The 20,019-nt window shown below is 36.2% G+C and overlaps 2 protein-coding genes across 5 annotated transcripts; one reads left to right on the top strand and one right to left on the bottom strand.

Annotated features, from left to right (window-relative positions):
* Window positions 1–992: 992 nt before the first annotated feature.
* LOC132645646 (peroxisome biogenesis protein 16) lies at window positions 993–5,734 on the top strand. 3 transcript variants are annotated; one of them, XM_060362747.1, is made up of 8 exons: window positions 993–1,360; window positions 3,084–3,141; window positions 3,456–3,672; window positions 3,773–4,047; window positions 4,138–4,406; window positions 5,026–5,093; window positions 5,193–5,254; window positions 5,367–5,734. In XM_060362747.1, the coding sequence occupies exons 1-8, from the start codon at window positions 1,292–1,294 to the stop codon at window positions 5,426–5,428; spliced, it is 1,080 nt and encodes a 359-aa protein (XP_060218730.1). In that variant the 5' UTR covers window positions 993–1,291; the 3' UTR covers window positions 5,429–5,734. The 3 variants fall into 3 exon arrangements, with proteins under 3 accessions (XP_060218730.1, XP_060218731.1, XP_060218732.1); XM_060362748.1 differs by having other exon boundaries at window positions 993–1,364; XM_060362749.1 differs by having other exon boundaries at window positions 994–1,360; window positions 3,084–3,158.
* A 627-nt stretch (window positions 5,735–6,361) lies between these two features.
* LOC132645645 (phospholipase D gamma 1-like) lies at window positions 6,362–18,871 on the bottom strand. Of its 2 annotated transcripts, XM_060362745.1 has the most exons (11): window positions 16,787–18,871; window positions 15,970–16,086; window positions 15,123–15,317; window positions 13,743–13,991; window positions 13,579–13,647; window positions 12,695–12,842; window positions 10,890–11,069; window positions 10,591–10,739; window positions 10,224–10,388; window positions 9,692–9,889; window positions 6,362–6,990 (listed from the first exon to the last, which is right to left on the bottom strand). In XM_060362745.1, the coding sequence occupies exons 1-11, from the start codon at window positions 18,398–18,400 to the stop codon at window positions 6,697–6,699; spliced, it is 3,378 nt and encodes a 1,125-aa protein (XP_060218728.1). In that variant the 5' UTR covers window positions 18,401–18,871; the 3' UTR covers window positions 6,362–6,696. The 2 variants fall into 2 exon arrangements, with proteins under 2 accessions (XP_060218728.1, XP_060218729.1); XM_060362746.1 differs by lacking the exon at window positions 10,890–11,069 and having other exon boundaries at window positions 16,787–18,869.
* Window positions 18,872–20,019: the final 1,148 nt, after the last annotated feature.

Raw genomic sequence — 20,019 nt, 5'->3', positions numbered from 1 at the left:
AATTTTTTGGCCATTTCTCAGATTCTAAACCTCAGTACTAAAAGGGCATTAAATTCCTTAAAAAAATAATGTGAATTCAGTTGGTTCGTATTTATTTTTGCTCTCTCCATTATATTTTACTTTGTTTGTTTAGTTTCCAGAAATAATATTTTTGAATGTAGAAAGAATTTTCATGTTTTTAGATGGGCGTTGACATTCCATTAAAATTGACTGGCATTTTCTAATCAACAATTATAAGTGATTAAAGTAAAATTAATCTATTCACATAACAAGCTCAACTTGTTTTAAATTGAGACATAATCGTTATTATTATTTTTATAAAAAATAACTGTTTGAATAAATATTTTAAAATTTCACAATAAATTTGTCAAAACAAAAGGAATTTTAAACCACAATTTATTTAAATAAATGTAACACACAACACACAAAAATATTACTATACGACAAGTATTTAATAGTATTTCTTCTAATTCTAAATAAGTGTTCACTAAGAAAATATTAACTCCCATAAATAAATTGGCTTTTGACTAATTTATCTTTAATTAAAATTTACATATAACTATTAGGACCTACCTGCTTAGTACTCTCTGTGTCCATTTTTACTTATCATGTATTGACTTGGCCATAGATAAAATGACAATTTTCCTATATAACCCCTAATTATTACTAAGTTATTCAATAATCGAAATCAATCAAACATGCTTTAAAAGTTGTGCAGCACTAACATTTAGTTAAAGTTTCCCATTCAATAATTAATAATAAGGGTAAAATAAGTATGAAATGATAATTGTCTTTTGATTTTCTAAATTGGACAAGTACAAGTAAATATTTTTTAAATTTTAATATACAAAAAAAGTAAAAATAAACAAAAGGAGTACTTATTTAATAAGAATAAATCTGAAAATGAATCAAAATGAACAGTGTAAGTGACCACTTATTAGGCACGAGAGGGAGTATTCAATTCAATATTGTTTTAAAAAATAAAAGAAATCAAAGAGGAAATAAAAAAAAGGTCATAACAAAACGACATTTCTCATCACAAATCTCTTACTATTTTCTTGCCAAGTTCTTGTTCATCCGTTCGAGACGCTGTTTTCTGTGCAGGCTCTTATAACCATACTGTCATTTGCAGTAAATTTCAGCACAAAGGGACAATTCCGTCAGTTTTTTTTTATCCATCTGTGTTTGACCCGAATCCTTGAAAGACTCTTTTTTTCTTTTTCTTTTTTCTGCCAATTGAGTGCTGCTACAAAAAAGTTTGTTGGAGTAAAGATTCAAACTTTGTGGTTATATGGAGGCTTACAAGAGATGGGTTAGAAGGAATCGTGATTATGTTCGTCAATTGAGTTCTCTAGCCAGTGTATGTATGCCCCTTCTTATTAAAGTCTTTGACATTTAACTACTTTTTAGAACAAGTTTGGTTTTTAATATTTGGATTTTGTCAAATTGCAATCTTGATAATAGTTTTGTTAGTGGCAATTGTGTGTGTGAGATACTTTCAAGATTGGAACTGATTGTGGTATATGACTAGTTACATACCTAACTTATATTTTATGATGATTATTGATGAACCATTTGTTTTTTTTTTTTAATTATTGGAATGACATGGCTTGAATAGAAGGAATGGATATAGCTGACCCCAACTAGTTAGGGATTGAGCAGAGTTGAATATTCTTAATTTAGCATTAAAAGTTGCAGGCTTCTTTAACTTTTCTTTGGGGGTTAGATGTTTCTTTTGAACATTCTTCTTTTGCTTTACCCCCTCTATTCTGGGGCTGATCCAATCATCAAAAATTAAATGAATAGCATATATTTGTGCTGCCCCTATGTTTGGGATTGAGAAACTCAAGATTGTAAAGACTATCATTTGCTCAAAAGTTTTTGGGTTTCTGCAGCCCAGATCTTGAATAGTTAAAGTAGAATTTGAAATAGGAAAGACGTACGTTTGTGGAAATTATTAGGAGCAATAGTTTGAACTATGTTATGTTATTCAAAAAGAAAAAAGCAGCCAAAAGGAGCTGTCCATAATGTTTTTTTTTTTAAAGATATTATCATAGGTATAAGATTGAGAATCTTATCTTTAATGAAAGAGGGGTTCTGATGCCCTGGTCTTATTACATTTGTCTTTTCCTAAGACAAAATATGGGGAGAATTACTTAGGCTCTGATTTTTCAAATGGCAATGAAACAATCCAAAGCTCACAGCTAGCATGCTCCTAAGGATTTTAACGCTTATCATGCAGCACAAGTGTCATGCTTTTATCCATTCTTGTTGATGCTCATCTGCTTAATGGGCTTTTAGCCTGAACCAACATAACTTTGGTCTTATTGTCTTACCCCCCTAAACTGAAGTAGTGTTGGATCATCTTTGGTAAATTAGACTATTGGTCTATCAACAACAACCACTATCGGTCTATCATACTGAAGAAATATATCACAACATGTCAATTTTTTTTGCTAAGGCAATATTATCATTTTTCTGCACTACTCTGCTATGATGAGAAAGGAAATTGAGCATGCATCCTGCCAGTCGTGACAGTTATGACACTTCTGTTATATGCCTTTCACTGATAACTACTTTTTGCGCTAAACCTTCACCATTAACAGGTGGTATGAAGAAAGGGCCAGAGAGGTGGCAAACATGGGACCCCTATCTCTGCTCCATTCTTTTTATAGATTTTCCTTGTACACAAAGGAAGCAAATGTTTTCTTTCTTAATCTTTTGCCAAAACATATACTTTAGCATTAAGACAATCATTAACAAATGATATGTATTCTCGCACTTTACTTGTTCCATTAGATTGGATGGAAGGCTTACTATGCTCCAATTTTGTGTATTACAGTTTCCTGATCAGAACAGAATGAAGAGATGACCAAAATTTGCCTAGCCTCCCTTTTTAAAAACATTTGTTTGTTTTTTACTTTTGGTTCCTGCAATGATACATGTAGTTTTTTTCATTATTGTCATTCACTTTTACTGATGAAAAAAGGTTTGTCATTACCTTCATTAGCAAGTTTGATCATCAATTTGATGAAATCTAGTAGGTGTTGATAAATGATAATCTGGTTTGTAATGTTGACCAGGGAATGACATGGCTTCTTCCAGAGCGGTTTGCTGCATCAGAAATCGGGCCAGAAGCAGGTTTATTTGAAATTTTGGTAACATTGAGCTTCTTCTTGCTGCTTATAAAACTCAGAATAATACCTTTTTTTCTTTTTTAACTACGTCTACCATTCTTATCTTCTTAGAAAGTAATGCACGAAAGTAATGCACAAAGTAACTATTGGCAGTAGTTAATCTCTCTGCTCCTGTTTTGTGAAAGTTTTGCAATTTTAACCAATCAAATTGAATATTGGGTTTTCTGACTCGCATAATATATTGAAGTATTTGTTTAGCTATGTTGGTTTTCCAACCCAGCATGGTTATGTTTATTCATTGCGCCCTATTTTTGGCAGTCTCCTCGATCCTTGGAATGGTTACCACTGTAAATGAGCATATTATAGATACAGCTCCAACTTCGGCGCATACAAGTTCTGCGGAGACTTCTTTTCTCCCTTTGTCATTGTGCCTTACTTTGTTGAGAGACCTGGAAACATTAATTGAAGTAGTAGCTGAGCAGCTTTATGGCGAAGACAAAAAATGGAATTTGATTGCTCTTACAGAGGCTGCCAAGTAAGTGATATATTTAACTACAACGCAACTTATTTACCTAAACATTCGGTAATTCATGACTAAATATTTGTACAACAATTTGTTTGTCAATGGATGCCAGGGTGTGCGTTAGGCTGGCTGTTTTCAGAGGTAAAGGATATAAAATGCTTTTGCAAGGTGGGGAGACTGAGAACTTGGAAGATTCAGATGATTTGAGTCCCCAAGAAAGCATGGGGCAGTTAAGGAAGCCTATCCAAAATCAAGGACTGGGTCCCAATCACCTTCAAGGTAGGGCGATGTCTGCCTTAAGTAGCTTTGGTCAGAATGCTAGGACGGTTTCTGAGCCAACTTGGTTGCGCAGGGTTCAACAGCAGCAAGCAATTTTGGAACCTCCAGGTAATTGTTGGTTTCAGCTAAATTAAAACCTTTTACTTCTGATGATGACAGTCATTTTCTAATTATGTTAGCTTCCTTATGTTATTACAGCTAAGGTGATCAGAAATCCCAGTCTTTCAACCTTCTTATCTGAGAAGGGTATTCGTGGAGGGTTATTTGTGACTGGGGAGGCTATGTTTGTTCTAAGACCTCTTATTTACGTCTTGTTGGTAAGGAAGTATGGAACACGATCGTGGTTTCCTTGGTTCATCTCCTTGTCTGTGGATCTCATAGGAAACAGCATTCTCTCAGTCATAACAACGTCCCAAGATAGCGGGAAAGATCAGCATTTTCAATTTTCTAAATCCGAGAAGGATGAGGTTAGAATATTATAGATCATTGCACAAAATCTATAAGTAGTTTTGAGGTTCACTTCTATTATCGTAACAGCGACCCCCCCCCCCCCCCCCCCACACACACACACATAAAAAAAGCCTCTACCCCCTTAAAAAGGAAAATAAGAGGTGTACTATCGCGTTACCAAATCTCATATTAAGCATTTTGCATTGTGGCTTGATACACTTTTCTTTCAATGCTACATGGACCAGTTTGTTATTTGGTGTCTCTTACTCTTTGTCTTGAGCCTCTTGGAAATCACAGTTCGTGAACCAATTTGCATATCTTATGTTTTTGATATGGCAAATACCCCACCTCACTGGGGCCTAAAAGTGGCTTTTTTCCAATCCCCCTTGGTGACTCGCACATCCAACTGGGGTGGAAGGCCCTTTCCACTAGGAATCCATCACTCGTCAATCTGCATTTATATTTTGTCTTGTGGAAATATGGATTCTCATTCCATTTCTTGCTTTCAGACTAGTCCCCCCCCCCCCCCCCCCCCCCTTCATGATTCATCTGATTTGTCCAATAGCTTTTGAATTTATCTATGCAGCAATAAAATTTTGAATCATTAAATGATATGTTTTACTCCAAACACTGCAGTTAAAAAGGAGGAAGCTGTTGTGGGTGCTTTACCTCATGCGAGATCCATTTTTCTCCAAATACACCCGGTAAAGATACCCTTTTTCTGTTAAGTGCTTCATATAAGAAACGCAGGAAAGAGAATTAACAGAGATCATAGCAATGCTAATGCCTTAAAATTGCTTCAGGCGCAGACTTGAAAGCACTCAAAAGATTGTAGAACCTGTTCCTGTAGTTGGATTTTTCGCAGGTATTTTTTAACGCATTTTTGTACCTAGTTTCAAGAGTTGCTTCATTTGACATTGTTGATGTGAATTTTGACATTTTCCTTCCTTACAACAAAAAATTCCTTTGATGTGCAGAAAAACTTATTGAACTCCTTATTGGAGCCCAGACTAGATATACCTACATGTCTGGTTCTTGAGGGGAAGCAACTGAATGTGTGATGCATTCTTTGTTATTTGACAATGGAGATCAATCTTTTTCTCCTTTTTCAGTTGTAGCATTTTGATATCATAATCAAGAAAAGGTTAGCATTTCGAAATAGAATTAAGAAAGGTGTATAATTTTTGTTTTTATCCGAAAGTGCATTGAGGTTCAATGCATCAGATGTAGCAGTAATCAAAGCCCAGTGCTGGCTATCTATTTAATAAGGATATAAACTATATAGACCTGAAGTCTGAAATATATCTATAAGATCAGTAGTAACTTAGCTTATTTTTCTGTTAAATTCCATTTATTATAGACGGGTCATCTGTAATTATTTTTTTAGTGATTTGATAGTGTAAAATAACTTTTTACGCTATGCATTACACTCAATTAACGAAGGGGTGAAAATCATTTCTTATATCAACATAATATATAACCAAACAGATTTTGAAAAAAAATTAAAATAAAGCAAGAATTTCTTATCTTATATCAAGGTGGACCCTAAGTACGTCCAAGTTTGAGTTTGGTATTGTTTCACCATGGGTGGGTACCTTGGAATAGCCCGAGTGGTTAATTAAGAAGCAGCTTAACCGTGCGAATGTTGTTTACATTGTTATAATCTGTAATAACATGCAACTGTTCAGGCACACATTGCATAAAATCTAATTTTTCATAGAAATTGATTGTCACTTTATTCGAGAAAAGTTGCAATCCCGGATATTGTGACTGCATTTGTTAGTTCAAATAATCAACAGGCTGCTGTAACATCCAGCTTGTTACAAATATATTCCACTCTACATTTAAAGAAAGTCATATCTATACATAGAAATCATATACACTTGCGATTAGGATAGGCTAAGAAAATTATTGTATAAACCGCTGACAAACAGGAGACTCGGTGAAAAAGTGAGAAGGTGGTCGTTAAATCTGAAATTAGAAAGTCCTCCAATTCTTATGTACAGAATAAAAGAAGTTGGAGCCACTTTTTCATGAAAGATGCACTTATTTCCTCATATTGAATAGTCCAATCTATGGCCAAAATTCACAAACTGTTGTGAGCTTATACAGACTCAAAATCATCAAAAAGAAGTAGCAACTGTACAAATTTCTACTATACTCAATGTTGTAACCGTCTTCCTCTGCCTAACTGTTAACTGTATGAATGGATCGAAAACTGCTTAAGATACCAATCAAGGATGTATAATTTCCTCAGGGTTCAAATAATCTCTACGTACGGATGATATGAAGAAAAAAAATGGGAAATCAAATGGTAAGATTTTCTTGAATTGCTAAGAATGATCCTATTATGTTTCCACCAACATCTGGGAAATTTGTACATCCCGGAAGATTCTTCACCTTGCCTTTGCGATCGACTTTAACTGGGTATTTTAAGAGGTGCCCTCTCATTTCTGTTACTTCATCAGCTGCGAATTGCTTCCAGTTATATTCTCCCATGGACCTAACTCGTCTTACACATTCTAACGACTCCGGCTGTCTGAAGCAATCCTCAACAACTCCAAGATGCTCAGCCCACAGAGACATTCTATATCCATGAATCTGCAGAAGATAAATTTGCACAGACGAAGGCAAATGGATCAGATGCCCGCGCGCACACACAACCAAAAAAAAATAAAAAATTTAAGCTTCCTAGTATACATATACATATAAGCTGTCATAGAGAGTGCGAATGCATATGCAATCACTGCTTATATGTTGAATCCGGCTCGAGGTGATTTTGTCGAAGTAGTAAATACTCCTAGTAGCATGTAATTACGTTTTCTAGAGCACAAATATTGCAACAAAAAATTACTCAAGGTAATGCGCAGAATAAGAAAATGTAGGAGAGATGGAGCAGCTTAAGCTTTTTTCCACATGTTAAAAAGCAAAGCAGAAATCCAAAGGCTTGGCCGAGTAAAGAAACGCTAGCAGATACATCTTTTTTGTCTCAGTTTGATATTGGCATGGCAGAAGAAATGGGCACTTTACAGAAAACTGGATCATTTATCTAGCAATTAAATTTGCACTATGCAAGAGAGATGAGATCGTGGGGGGTTAATGCAGACAGCATATCCATACTCAGTTATTTTTTCCAGGAGAATGGCATATTAGACTAACACGTAACACAAAATTAAAATAGAGCAGATGAAAAAGTCAAATGCTATGAGAGTGCTATCGCTAGGAAGATACTACTAAAGAGAAAGGCAAATTTTGAAAAACGGTTATGGCAAATGTTACATTGTAATCAATGTTGGACCTCTACGACTCAAAACATTCACAAGATGAGTGTCGTTGAATGAAACATTAATATGAATGAGGCAATGAGCAGTCACGAAAGATTTCGACAAAATTAGATGATCACACCCGATAGAGAATGCAAGTAACACGCATAGAGGATAACATGGAGAAAGTCACCCAAGAACGAGCAAGTCTAGTTTCAAGATATTTCTAATAGTCGGTGTATAGTTTATGAGTGAAGGAAAGCCCAGCTATATATGGAATATACCAGCTGCTAGCAAGGCGAGTGCCCTATCAAGCTTACCTGCTCAAGAGCAAGGGTAGAAAGAAGATATAGAAGAACAAACCCCCTCCCCATTTCTCCCACTCCCAGTGGTTGGTCGACTGTCCAGGATAAGTTTCGTTATGCCCTAAGTGTACCTCCAATGCACCAGTTCATAAGTGCAATGCCATGATGATTTTGTTTTATGCGCTGCTACTAAATTTCATTACTGTCATGTCTTAAAAAGAATAGCATAACAACCATTATTATGATGATTCTAAAAAGGGAAGATTCACATGAAAGGAAATTGTTTCAAAAGACGTCTAATCTCTAGGAATCTATCTGGATTTAGTTAAGGACAAAAAGTCAAACTTCTTGAGCAGCTGAGATATTGAACAACGAACATTTGAAGCAATTCCTTTCCTCGCCCTGAGATGAGAGGGAAAGTCGATTTGACATGAATCCTGGACCTGATCGTGAACCCGACACTGGTTGATGATGCGATGGGGGAAGTTTTTCTTTTTTCTAAATACACTGGAAGCAAAAGTTGGCTGTATATATGATACATAAAAAAAGGGCAGCCCGGTGCACTAAGCTCCCGCTATGCGCGGGGTCCGGGGAAGGGCCGGACCACAAGGGTCTATTGTACGCAGCCTTACCTTGCATTTCTGCAAGAGGCTGTTTCCACGGCTCGAACCCGTGACCTCCTGGTCACGAGATTAATATGTATATATGATACATATTAATCGGAATTAGGATAAATTCTTGTCGTTACACTTACATTAAGTCTCGTGTTTGCCAGAAGTCTTTTTAGAGTGACAGATATTTGTATGTCAATGTAGGAATATTGTGAGATATAAGAAAACCTCTAGTTTCATGGAACACTTAATTCGTCAACAACAACAACAACAAGCCCAGTATAATCCCACCATGTGGGGTCTGGGGAGGGTAGAGTGTACGCAGACCTAACCCCCACCTTGAAAGGTAGGGCGGCTGTTTCCGAAAGACCCTCGGCTCAAGAGAAGAAAACAAGACAAAAGGTCAGATAGGGCCAAGCATATCGAAAACAATATGAAAACAAGGAATAACAAAAGCGAGAAAGTCATGGTAAAACAGTCCGGAAAGAAATGAGCCGTAACTACTATAAATAAATAAGATAACCAGAACACTTAATTCGTCGAGAAAGATAAATTTTGGGTCATTATATTGAAAGGACCAAAATGGAGCAGAAGCCGACCCCAACTATTTTAGGTCAAGTATAGTTGATTGATTGATTGATTGAAACTAGTAGTTGACTGATTGGTACTAAGGCACATAAGCAAGCACTGTTGCAATTCCTCTTTCTTTCTCAGAGTGCATATGCTGGCTCATTTCTATCTACAATATTAGCTAGCACACAAATCAACAAAGTATCATGTGATGTTTAGGTCAATGTTTTTCCTGGATTAATAATGTAACCAAATTATTCAGCACATATATCGAATTTGCTAATCACCAGTCCATATGAGCTTGACTGTTTTCTTGCACATGTATGATGAGGTTGATATAGTTAATTGATTGATTGATTGAAACTAGTAGTTGACTGATTGGTACTAAGGCACATAAGCAAGCACTGTTGCAATTCCTCTTTCTTTCTCATGTTGGCTCATTATTAGCTAGCACACAAATCAACAAAGTATCATGTGATGTTTAGGTCAATGTTTTTCCTGGATTAATAATGTAACCAAATTATTCAGCACATATATCGAATTTGCTAATCACCTGTCCATATGGGCTTGACTGTTTTCTTGCACATGTATGATGAGGTTGATATGCTCCCATTGCGATCTCGGTGTCTCTAGTACCCTCCAGAGAGCGCTGGTTGATGTTTGCAGATCCCAATATCACATACTCATCATCCACAATCATGCCTTTAGAATGAACATAAATCATGAATCTACGGTGTTTTCGACTGAACGCCTGCAACAAGATATTCAAACCATTAACTCTGTAAGTGATCAATAATTTGCAGTGCATGACAAAGCGAGGGCACAGTTTTACAACATAGGAGGAAACTTAACAGACAAAACTGGTTACCTACTAATTTGTTTTTTAAACAAAACCAGTCAAAAAAAAAAAAAAAAACAGAACCATTTTGCAAGGGCACAACTAGGAAAAAGAAAAGAAAATTTTAACAATTACGAAAATAAAGAGAAACTTCAAAGAATAGGTAAGTGGAATAACTGGTAGACATAAATAGAATTTCGGAATTCTTCAGATTCTTTTTTAGGAGAATGGAGGTAATTGCAAGTACCTGAGGAGTGTTTGCAGTGCCTGGACTCTCATTTTCAACCTTACCAGCCTCACGGTTACCAAGACAGAAGAAGTTTAAATAATCTTCTGGAGAGTATGAATTCTCAAGCCCAACCTCCTCTAAAGCCTTGTAAATAGTTTCATACATCATTTGCATTGTCTTGTTCTGCAAACCAACGTAGAGACGTGAGGTTTCACTTATACAACTTGTAACAATTTGAAAATAGTTGATTATTCGATAAGCTGGAAAGAATATATATCCACGGTTTGTTTGTCCAAAAACACTTCAATCGCTTATGAAGATATGTTGGCATACTTAGTATGGCACGATTCTTTGCCATCAATTCAAGCAGTTTAACTAGCTTTACCTGCCAATAAAGAATTCTCTGTGTAGCAGCCCCAGTTGGATTACCCTCTGGCCACATAGGGACGACAATGTATGCTGCAAACCTCTCATGCGCTCTTATCTTTTCAGCTATTTTAAGTGCAAGTTCCATGGGAATTAGATTATTTGCACCTGCAGCAGACAGATAATTTAGGTATTGGAATTGCTTTGACTACCAGAAGATAGCTATATAACTATCCAAGATATGTAAAACTGTTAAAAAGGTAGAATCAATTTTCCAAATAAAGATGCACCATTAGTGTTGGAATAGCGGATTACCACCTTTTTTATGACGAGAAATCTGTCCGGGGACAACTCTTAGGACCAACCGCAGCCTTCGAAACTCAGGGTAATGGGCCCACCCCTGTACCCTTCTCCATTTAAATACCAGGCTTAGTTCACATGGCGCAGGGCTCGAACCAGTGACCCAAGTCACAAGTCCCTCAACCTTTGCCACTTGAACTAAGCCCTGGTGGATTAGCGGAATACCACAATACTCTCTGTACAGTTTTTCATAATAAATGAATGGTCAAAAATGTAAGATAATTAACGGGATAAGGAATGCCACTATGTTGTATTTAAAAGACTTCAAGAACCTAACCTAGGGCTAACTAAACCCTCCTCCAACTCCCCACCCACCCAAAAAGGCATATGCCTCTTATCATGTTTCATTCATCTATACTGGAATGCCTTCTCAGTTGTCTTTCCAGAAAATATTACTTCCCTGTCTTTAGGATTATGCTCAAATTGCTAAGTTATATATATATGAACCACAAATTTCATAAATAGAGTACCAAGGAGGTACTCCAACAAGGAGTTATAGCATTGCTTGTTACAACTACACTCCCAAAAAGTCAAGAAAATCAAAATAATGAGTCAGACTATGTATCATACTACCACTACACCAAAAGTATGGATTCCATACGCATCTGCTTTATAAAAAATAAAATAAATAAAAAAATAAAAAAGATGATGTTTTTGATCTTCAAAGCATCTCTTATTCCTCTCTAACCAAATTGTCCAAATGTTGCAAAGAGGAATGGTCTTCCAGATCTGTTTCCATCTTTTTTTTTTTCCAATCTTATGTTCATGCCAACATTCCATCACACCTCTTATACTTTGTGCCTTCACCCAATGCACCCCGCAAATGCTTTCGTATAATTCCCAAATGTTAAGTTATATCCTTATATGTGTCTTTCCCTTAGATACGGGGAAGCCTGAAATTCTATTTAACATGTTAATCTATCTGATCAGATTCTCACAGGTATCATTTTTGTCACTTCCAGAACTCCCTCAGCCCAACCCTTCCCAGCCCGTCAAAATAAAGAAGACAAAGTACACAAAAGGATTAGGAAGAAGATGATATACTAACCATAGCATAGACCTGGTTATATCAAACCCAAGGACATAAGTTATTTATGTGATTCGTGCAGGTGTGTCCATAAGTAATCTTAGTGGATCTAAATGAACTACCAAAAAGAGAGAACTAGTGTATATGGACAGTTAGACGCATAAGAATTTACTGCGCCTAACCGTCTTTCTGCAACATCAGAGAAAAAAGTTGTGGAACCTATGCAAAAACCCTCCTTGCAGTGTCCAAAGGGCCTGTATCTCCCACATAGAGAGCTTCCTTCCCAAAGAATCCCTTATATGCAGTTGGTTGGACTCAAAACTCAGAAATGAGCTTGACATTGAATCCATTAGCGGGTAACAAGGATGTAAAGGTACCATAAAAGCTATTGTGGCAAAGAAGGTCCGGCCAGAGATGCAAATAGGCCATGAGTGGTACTCTTTTTCTTTTTTGATTACGGTAGTGTCCGGGCCAGCTTGCATGCACCTCGACTATTCTATTGAGTGCCTGCTACCTCCACCAGCACAAGTACCGAGTAACTCTGCCCACCAAGGCTTGGGCAGATGGGAAGAATTTACCTTGTATTGTTGCCTCTGTTGGGCATGTATGGTAAATTTTTAAATCTACTCCGACAAGCTTTTCTATAGCAAGTAGCAAATGACAATTATGGATCTGCTTATTCTATGTATTCAGACAATGACAAATGTTTATACATTGCATGAAAATAGCTTCTCACCAACATCTTTATGTTGACTCCAATTGTACGAGGAGCCAATGAAATATTGATTTTCAATGTAAATGAAGTGTTGTGCAGCACGAATCGCCTTCACATATGCTGTGTGTATGCTCATATCAATAAGTACATTTTTCCCACACATTAGGTTCTGCAAAAAAAAAAAAAAAATGAGTATACTTTAAATAAGTAAACAAGTAATGCCTCCGTCCCATTTTATGTGATACACTTTGACTGCGCATGGGAGTTTAAGAAAGAAAGACTTTTGGAATTTGTGGTCTAAAACAAGCCATAGATACTTGTGTGGCTATAAATCATCTCATTAACGGTAAAACGTAAAATTTTAAGTTAACTTGTTTCTAATATATAACGACATCGTTCTTGAAAGAGTTGGTTTTTTGTTATGTGATAGAAAAACTCATGTGCCAATTTTAGTTGGATGATTTTCTACTACTTGGAGCCAAAGAATGCTCAATTACTTGGAGCCAAAGGATGCTAAGATGTGGAGGAGAATTGAAATGCCCATGTAGCACACTTGGAGCCCAAGTCACTGCTTGCCTATAAAAGAAGAGGCAATTCTTCTTTGTTCATCATCCCAAAAATTCATAAATCCTTTGTAGTGAGTAGAGAGTTGAGAGAGCAATTCTCTAAGGTGTAATTGGGATCTCTCCCCTTTCTTTGTTAATAATATAAAGGCAACTGTTCTCTGGTGGACGTAGGATCATTTTGATCCGAACCACGTTAAATCTTGTGTTCTTTCTTTTACATTTCAGCTAACATTTCTTTTTGGGACACACTAAAAAGGAAAGTGCATCACATAAATTGGTACAGAGGGAGCATATGTTTTGGAGCAGACAAAACACTCCCCCTCCATCTATCTTTCTCACCTTCATTGTAGCTTCTTTAGGATCCTTTGGAAAGCCTTTGACCGAGTTTGAGTCGATCGAACGAAATATCTGTTTAGTGATTGGAAAAGAATGTATTACTCTAAGATCAAGGATAACACACGAATTAAATTTCTAAACTGTTGATATTAAGTTAATCATTCAACCTGTACATGCCAACCGTTAGGGTCATCACCGCTCACAGATGGAGCCTCAGAAATACCAAGAATTTCAGGCATTCTTTCAATTCGGAGCAAATCATCATCATATGACGTCTTCAACTTCTTAATGCCTTGAGGCTTTGAAGCCTTCAACCAGCGCTCCTCAAAGTTTGTGAGAACATCATATGCTGCTGGACCATCAATTTTAGAGTGCAAGTCATGCCACGGCTCTCTTGGACAACCAGCTGTACTCCCCTGTTAAGTAAAGATAAGGATTACTATCTAAGCTACATTTTACTTGTAGGAAGGAAAAAGTTCATTGATGAGAAGAAATTCTTCACCCAAGAATATCCGGGGGGAAAAAAAAATACAATGAAAGGTAAGTAACAATTCAAAAATTTCATCTGAAGATGCATTTTTCAATTTTAAGAATGTGATTGTAAGCCTAAAATAAATTAAGTTGATACAGTTACCTAATGATCAGTATGTAAAATCTTCTCTCCTGGTGCAAAATTCAATTATGTAAGCTAAGGATAAGTACTAAGGCTAGAAACTGAATGTCAACGGAGGAAACAAGTCTCATTCTCTTCTTTTGGCCAAATGTTTTAGTCTGTTCCAAAGGTTGAAAATGGTATAAGCTGGTCAACAGTATTGGTCTAAATCACAGTCTTCCAGTTTCAAACCTCTACACCGTACTTTGACCAGATATGGTTATTAAGATGATAGTCGAAAATGTGTTTCTAATATTATTCAGAAATAAAGATGAAGAGTCAGATCTTGAATCATTCCAGTGAAAATGGGTTCTCATTTAACTTGTTGAACAGGGGCATCAAAATAGGGGAACATTGATTTTCATTTTGAAATCAGGAAAGAGATTCTCCACTAGATGGGAACAGTACAGGAACCACAAATGACAATAACCTGCTCTCTGATCATTATCAGAATTTATATCAATTCATATCTTTTAATAAGCTTTTAAAGAAGACGAGACTCACTAGTTGATAACCTAAACTGCTTCAGTTTCACACAAAGCACACACACACAAAAAAAAATAAAAAATGAGGGAAGTTCCAACTATTGTAGATGCGTATAGCCATTATTCTACACTAGCTAAGGTCGGCAAGCTCAAAGATATTGAAGAAAAGGTACTATTGATACCTCGGGGTAAGAGAATCCTAAAGAACTCAAAAGTAACCAAGTTTTATACTGTACATGTTTCTGATAAGTCACATATACTTAGAAATTGCAAGTAATCAAGAAAAAATCATTGCGAAGATTGTCATACTAGTTTATATAACTACTATATGTGGTGGAAAATCAGAAAATTAACAACTGCAGGCAATGTCTCTGAAAACAAGCTAAGAGATATTAAGGAGGATAAGTTACAGCATAAGTAGGGTTATGATAGTCCTCAGAGTGCACTGTCTTCAGTGATCGAAATAGAGGATGCTCCGGAGTATCATATCGCCCGTCACACAAGTCAAGTCCTCCAACAAATGCCATGATTTTTCTTCGATTGTTGCCAGCATCGGCATCCACTATCACAGTTTTCTGATGATGTGTATAAATTACTCCAACTTCCTGCATACCAGAACTCACAAGACGTTAGGCTTATGGAGTATTTTAAAAAAATAAACTTAATTTTAGTAGTCTAGCAATAACAGTATAATGTAAAAGTTTTGCACTAAACACGTCATCAAATGTACCTTAGTGGTAAGGAGCAAAAGTTTTCAACTCTTTGGACATACTTAGAAGAGGCATGTCATAGTCATACAAAAAAGAATCAACAAAACTGTTCTACCCACATGATAAGGGGCTCGGGGCATTCAATGATTGGTAGACATGACAGCAAAGAAACATAGTGGGAAGGCAGAAATGAAATGCAGACAACGAGATTTAATGTCTGAACAAACTTTACTTTGTGGGGATCATTACTTAAATGGTCCTCGCATAGAGAAGGCAAATATGGGATTGATACTAGGACAAACTATAAGCTCAGTAAAACTGTATTGCAAAAGGAAGTTATCCATCCACTGTACAAGGAAAGCTAATTCAAAAATAATATGCAAGTATAAGAATTTATAAATGTATTAAAACAGTGAATGATGCTCAATGGAAAGAATTCTAATCTAGAATTCTCGCAGGGTTACTGATCTCAAGTAACTCTTTTTGATAACCGGTCTCAAATTATCACATAAAGAACTATAGCAAGAAATGTCAAAATCTAACATACCCTCTGCTTGACCCAACTGTGACGTTTCCCTGCCACTCGAGGACAAAGCAGCACTTTCACGGAAGAATGTTTGAAAAACCTACGAGTCTCTTCATCATGGGTTGCCATAACACCATCCTGAAGCTCAAAGTTAAACATAAAAAACTACATTTACATGATGCCTTTGGGCTATCTAGAACAAATAACAAGAAGATAAAAACAGAATTTGGCTAGAGTGCCACCATCTATTAGCACTGCAGAAGAATGCTAAAATAGAAGTCTGTATGAGTTAATCTTATTGAAATAAATGGATATCAAAATATGCATAAGCCGTAAGTATAACAGAATCACAAGAAATCTTGCATGTACAGGACATGGATTCTTTCTAGTTGTCTTAGTTGACGCACTAGTTTTACAGGCTAAAAAGATAAACTTGCCCTTGACTGTAATTTGAGTTGGCAGTCATAGAAAATTAACTTAAAGCAGGCTTCTGATTTACTTTATTAATAAATTGTCTATTAATGTATATATTGGTACTTTAACTGATAAATGATTGGAAGTCTGAGTAGAAGTGTTCAATAAATGAGTAACCAACAACATATCTGCAGATGATGTGTGTATGAGAGATATAATGATATATGTACGATTTCACATAAAATTTTCTCCAGATATTTTAGATGATCATTTGGAAAAAGGAAAAAACACAAACCTATATTTGAGGCATGTTTTTAACAACACCTAAGACACTGAAATTTAATCTAAATCTTAAATGATGCTCGAGTATTCATTTTATGCACATAAAGAAGTCAAAAGTTCATTGAAATTATATATCATTTACCGTTTTATAGCCAAGGATGCTTCTTGATGTAGGGTCATCCCATATTAGAAGCAGCACTCTAACACCTTCTTGTGACTTTGACTTTAAAAGATCCCCTAGAGTGGAACCATCAACAGAAGCATCATCTCGAACAAGTTTGACTTTGTGCCACACTGACCAACCTGTAATGTAGATCAAGCGTCGGGCTTGGCGTATGGCATCAAAGATGTCACGCCAGCACTTTCCATGTACATATGGCATTCCGTAGTCAAGCATCAAATTTGGAAGGCATCCATCAGGCACATGAGCATCTTGATACAGAGTAACTGTTCCACCCATCCTCAGTGGAAAATAAGTTCCAGGAACCCCATAATACTCAGGACCAGCACCAACTCCATGATGGTAAATACTTAATTTATCCATTGGATAATATTGGACTGATATCCTCAAAACTGCTCCAGCCTTGCAAGGTCTTCCACTACTGTTCAAAATCGGAAAGAACCCCTCTACTTTACCCCCTCCATATATCTGTTCTAGCGGGACAGCCACTGTCCCCATAAGCTGAGAACCTACTATATCATCGTCCTTGACAAGAAACTGTACTTCCGCAGCATAGTGTGCTACGGGGACATTAAAATGTTGCATCCACACGGGATTTTCATTATTGCCTATGACATAAGTCCGGCCAATCACTGCATCAGCTACAGTAATTGAGACGTAAGGATCACTTGTGATCTTATTACTCATTTGCCCAAACATATCCCCAATGGTCTTGTGGAACATGTCCATGTTTGGCAGATCTTTTGCTTCGTATACCCAAATATCCAGATTTCCGTGTAAGAGCAAAACCTTTAAGGAGCTTTTAGAAGGCGAGAATGGCACAACCTGCATAGCCTGATTATTACTCTGTGGTTCAGCACAAGGAGTTGGATAGGTTGGTTTTGGAGACTCCGATTCCCACCTTGAAAAGGAATTAGGGTGCCCATAGGGAACAGGATTTGGCCCCGGGTGATAAGTTGCAGGGGCAGGAGGAGAAGCCGGTGCAGAAGGGTTATTATCAGACAAATTCATGTTCGCTACGAGATCATGGATTGGTGGATAAGCTGAAGGGCGAGCGGAAGAGTCACTACTAAACGACGAAGCACTATCTTGGCGATGGAGAGAGTTGGATGATTGGCTCTCCAAAGGCCTTACTGGCCAGGAATGTTGATAATGCTGAGGAGGTGCAGCAGCATATCCAAAACTGCCTTGATGTTCAGGAGTAGGGACAGTACTAGAAGATGTCGGGGGAGGCGGATATGCATGGGATGGATAGGGACCGTGTGATGGTGGAGGGTACCCATAGTCTAAAGAGCTGGAATGGTGGAGAGTCGGTGCTGGTGGTGCCGATGGAGCTGATGGAACTGGTGGATAGGGTTGATAGTTATAATGACCAGAATGTTGAGTGTTGTAAGGGGGAGGATATTGAGGGGATTGATGAGGAGGATATTGAGGGTATGCATCACCAGGACCTGGTGGAGGATATGCACCAGAACCTGGTGGAGGGGGGTATGGTTGATTTGAATTAGGTGGTGGAGGGTAACCATAACCAGTGTTATATGGATATGGATATGAAGAATTGTTATAATTGTCCATTAGTATACAATACCAGAATTGCAACTATTCTTATTCTTTGGTGAACATTAACATGCAAACTGATCAAACCTAACAAACAAATCAAGAGGGTCTGTCCAAGATCCTGAATTTTACCTAAATTCAACACACCTCTAAAAGAAACAACCTTTAACAATGCAAAAGGATAGATGTTCTAGAGGAAACATACAAAATTGATCATGTTAAGAAGACGATAACAAATAGGGTCATTGAATGTTGAAATATATTCATAATCTGAAAGAAAAATAGTAGGCTAGGAAATGCAAAAAGATCAAGAAAAGAAAGTACCTTATAGAGGGTGATGACTAAATACTTAAAAAAGAAAAAGATCACAGAGAATAAGTGACAAGAAGGATTTGTGTTACAAAAATGGCAAAATTGTGCGTGAATGTAACGCATTTAAGGTTGAAAAATGACAGAGCCATTATCTTGACCGAAATAGAAAGCTGTTTTGACGGTGACGGACTATAACTCCCTCCGTCCCACTACCAATTTATTGTGATATAATTTAGGAAATAAAAGAAATTTGGGGAGTTTCGAGTTAATTTATTTTTAAATATAAAAATGTATTATTATTCTGGAGACAGCCTAAAAATGAAAGTGTATTATATAAATTAGTTAACTTGACCGCGCTTCCCGCAATAATTGAACACGTCATTGAACTTTAAAATAGTAAAACGTTAAAATATCATGTAAAAACAAAAAGTCTTAATGTTCTTTTTATCTTCAAATACTAAATAGATTAATATAGGTGAAACTATTCTCTATTTCTTTTATTTAAAAAAGCATTTAAAAGGACAAAAGAATCAAGAAAATATGATATTTTTATGTATATATGGTTAAATACAATGTTTTTTTAGTGTGTCCATTTGATATGTGCATGTAAGTACTAAAAAAAAAAAAAACACCGTATCATTAGAGAATAAATTTTAGAGATATCGGAATTTTATCTTCATTTAAAATTTAAAGAAAAAATTAGAGACAAAGACGAATGAAAGTTACCCCTTTCATTCTTTTTCCATCTTCCTTCCTTTCTTATGTCCTTATATAGGAGTTCATTTCTCAATTAAAAAATGGCTATTTTAAATTCATTCTCCTCGTCTTCCCTTATCTTCTTGTCTCATTTAATAAACAACCACCTTTTGCTTGAGAATAATTTTATTAAATATATTAAAAATACTGTGAATTTTAAAAATGTACGTATTTCTCTTGAAAGTTCCCCCTAAAAATTTAATGCGCACATCAAAAACACAAAGTAAAGAGAATGCGTAGGAGTTAATGTTTAGATAGAAATCTCCAGCTTCATGCTCTAGAAGTATCTTAACGTTTATTCACCTGAATTAATTTTAACATTAGAGTCAGTAAAAAAAAATAACATAGCCGAGAATAAAAAGATAGCAAGAAAATAAAAGAATATGAAAAAAATGAAAGAAAAACAAAAGAAGAATAGTTAATTGAGAAATGATATAAGATGAGAGATAGCTGATTAAAAGGAGTTACAGAACTAAAATGACATAAATGTTTAACTCAATATAAAAACCACGATTGAAGAAAAATAATTCCGTTCCAAATTAATACAGCATTGATTATACATTGATTTC

Source organism: Lycium barbarum, chromosome 6 (assembly GCF_019175385.1).
Source record: "Lycium barbarum isolate Lr01 chromosome 6, ASM1917538v2, whole genome shotgun sequence".
Lineage (NCBI taxonomy): Eukaryota > Viridiplantae > Streptophyta > Magnoliopsida > Solanales > Solanaceae > Lycium > Lycium barbarum.
This window is presented reverse-complemented; position numbering and strand designations above follow the sequence as displayed.

What these genes read in the sequence shown, in the direction of transcription:
- LOC132645645 (XM_060362745.1), bottom strand. Translation starts at nt 18,400, where the DNA reads ATGGACAATTATAACAATTCTTCATATCCATATCCATATAACACTGGT. An exon ending in ATCATAACCCTACTTATGCT is followed by an intron (nt 13,992 to 15,122) that starts GTAACTTATCCT and finishes TTTACTTAACAG; the next exon opens with GGGAGTACAGCTGGTTGTCC. An exon ending in GCACTGCAAACACTCCTCAG is followed by an intron (nt 9,890 to 10,223) that starts GTACTTGCAATT and finishes ATCTTGTTGCAG; the next exon opens with GCGTTCAGTCGAAAACACCG.
- LOC132645646 (XM_060362747.1), top strand. Translation starts at nt 1,292, where the DNA reads ATGGAGGCTTACAAGAGATGGGTTAGAAGGAATCGTGATTATGTTCGT. An exon ending in AGCAATTTTGGAACCTCCAG is followed by an intron (nt 4,048 to 4,137) that starts GTAATTGTTGGT and finishes ATGTTATTACAG; the next exon opens with CTAAGGTGATCAGAAATCCC. An exon ending in TGTAGTTGGATTTTTCGCAG is followed by an intron (nt 5,255 to 5,366) that starts GTATTTTTTAAC and finishes TTTGATGTGCAG; the next exon opens with AAAAACTTATTGAACTCCTT.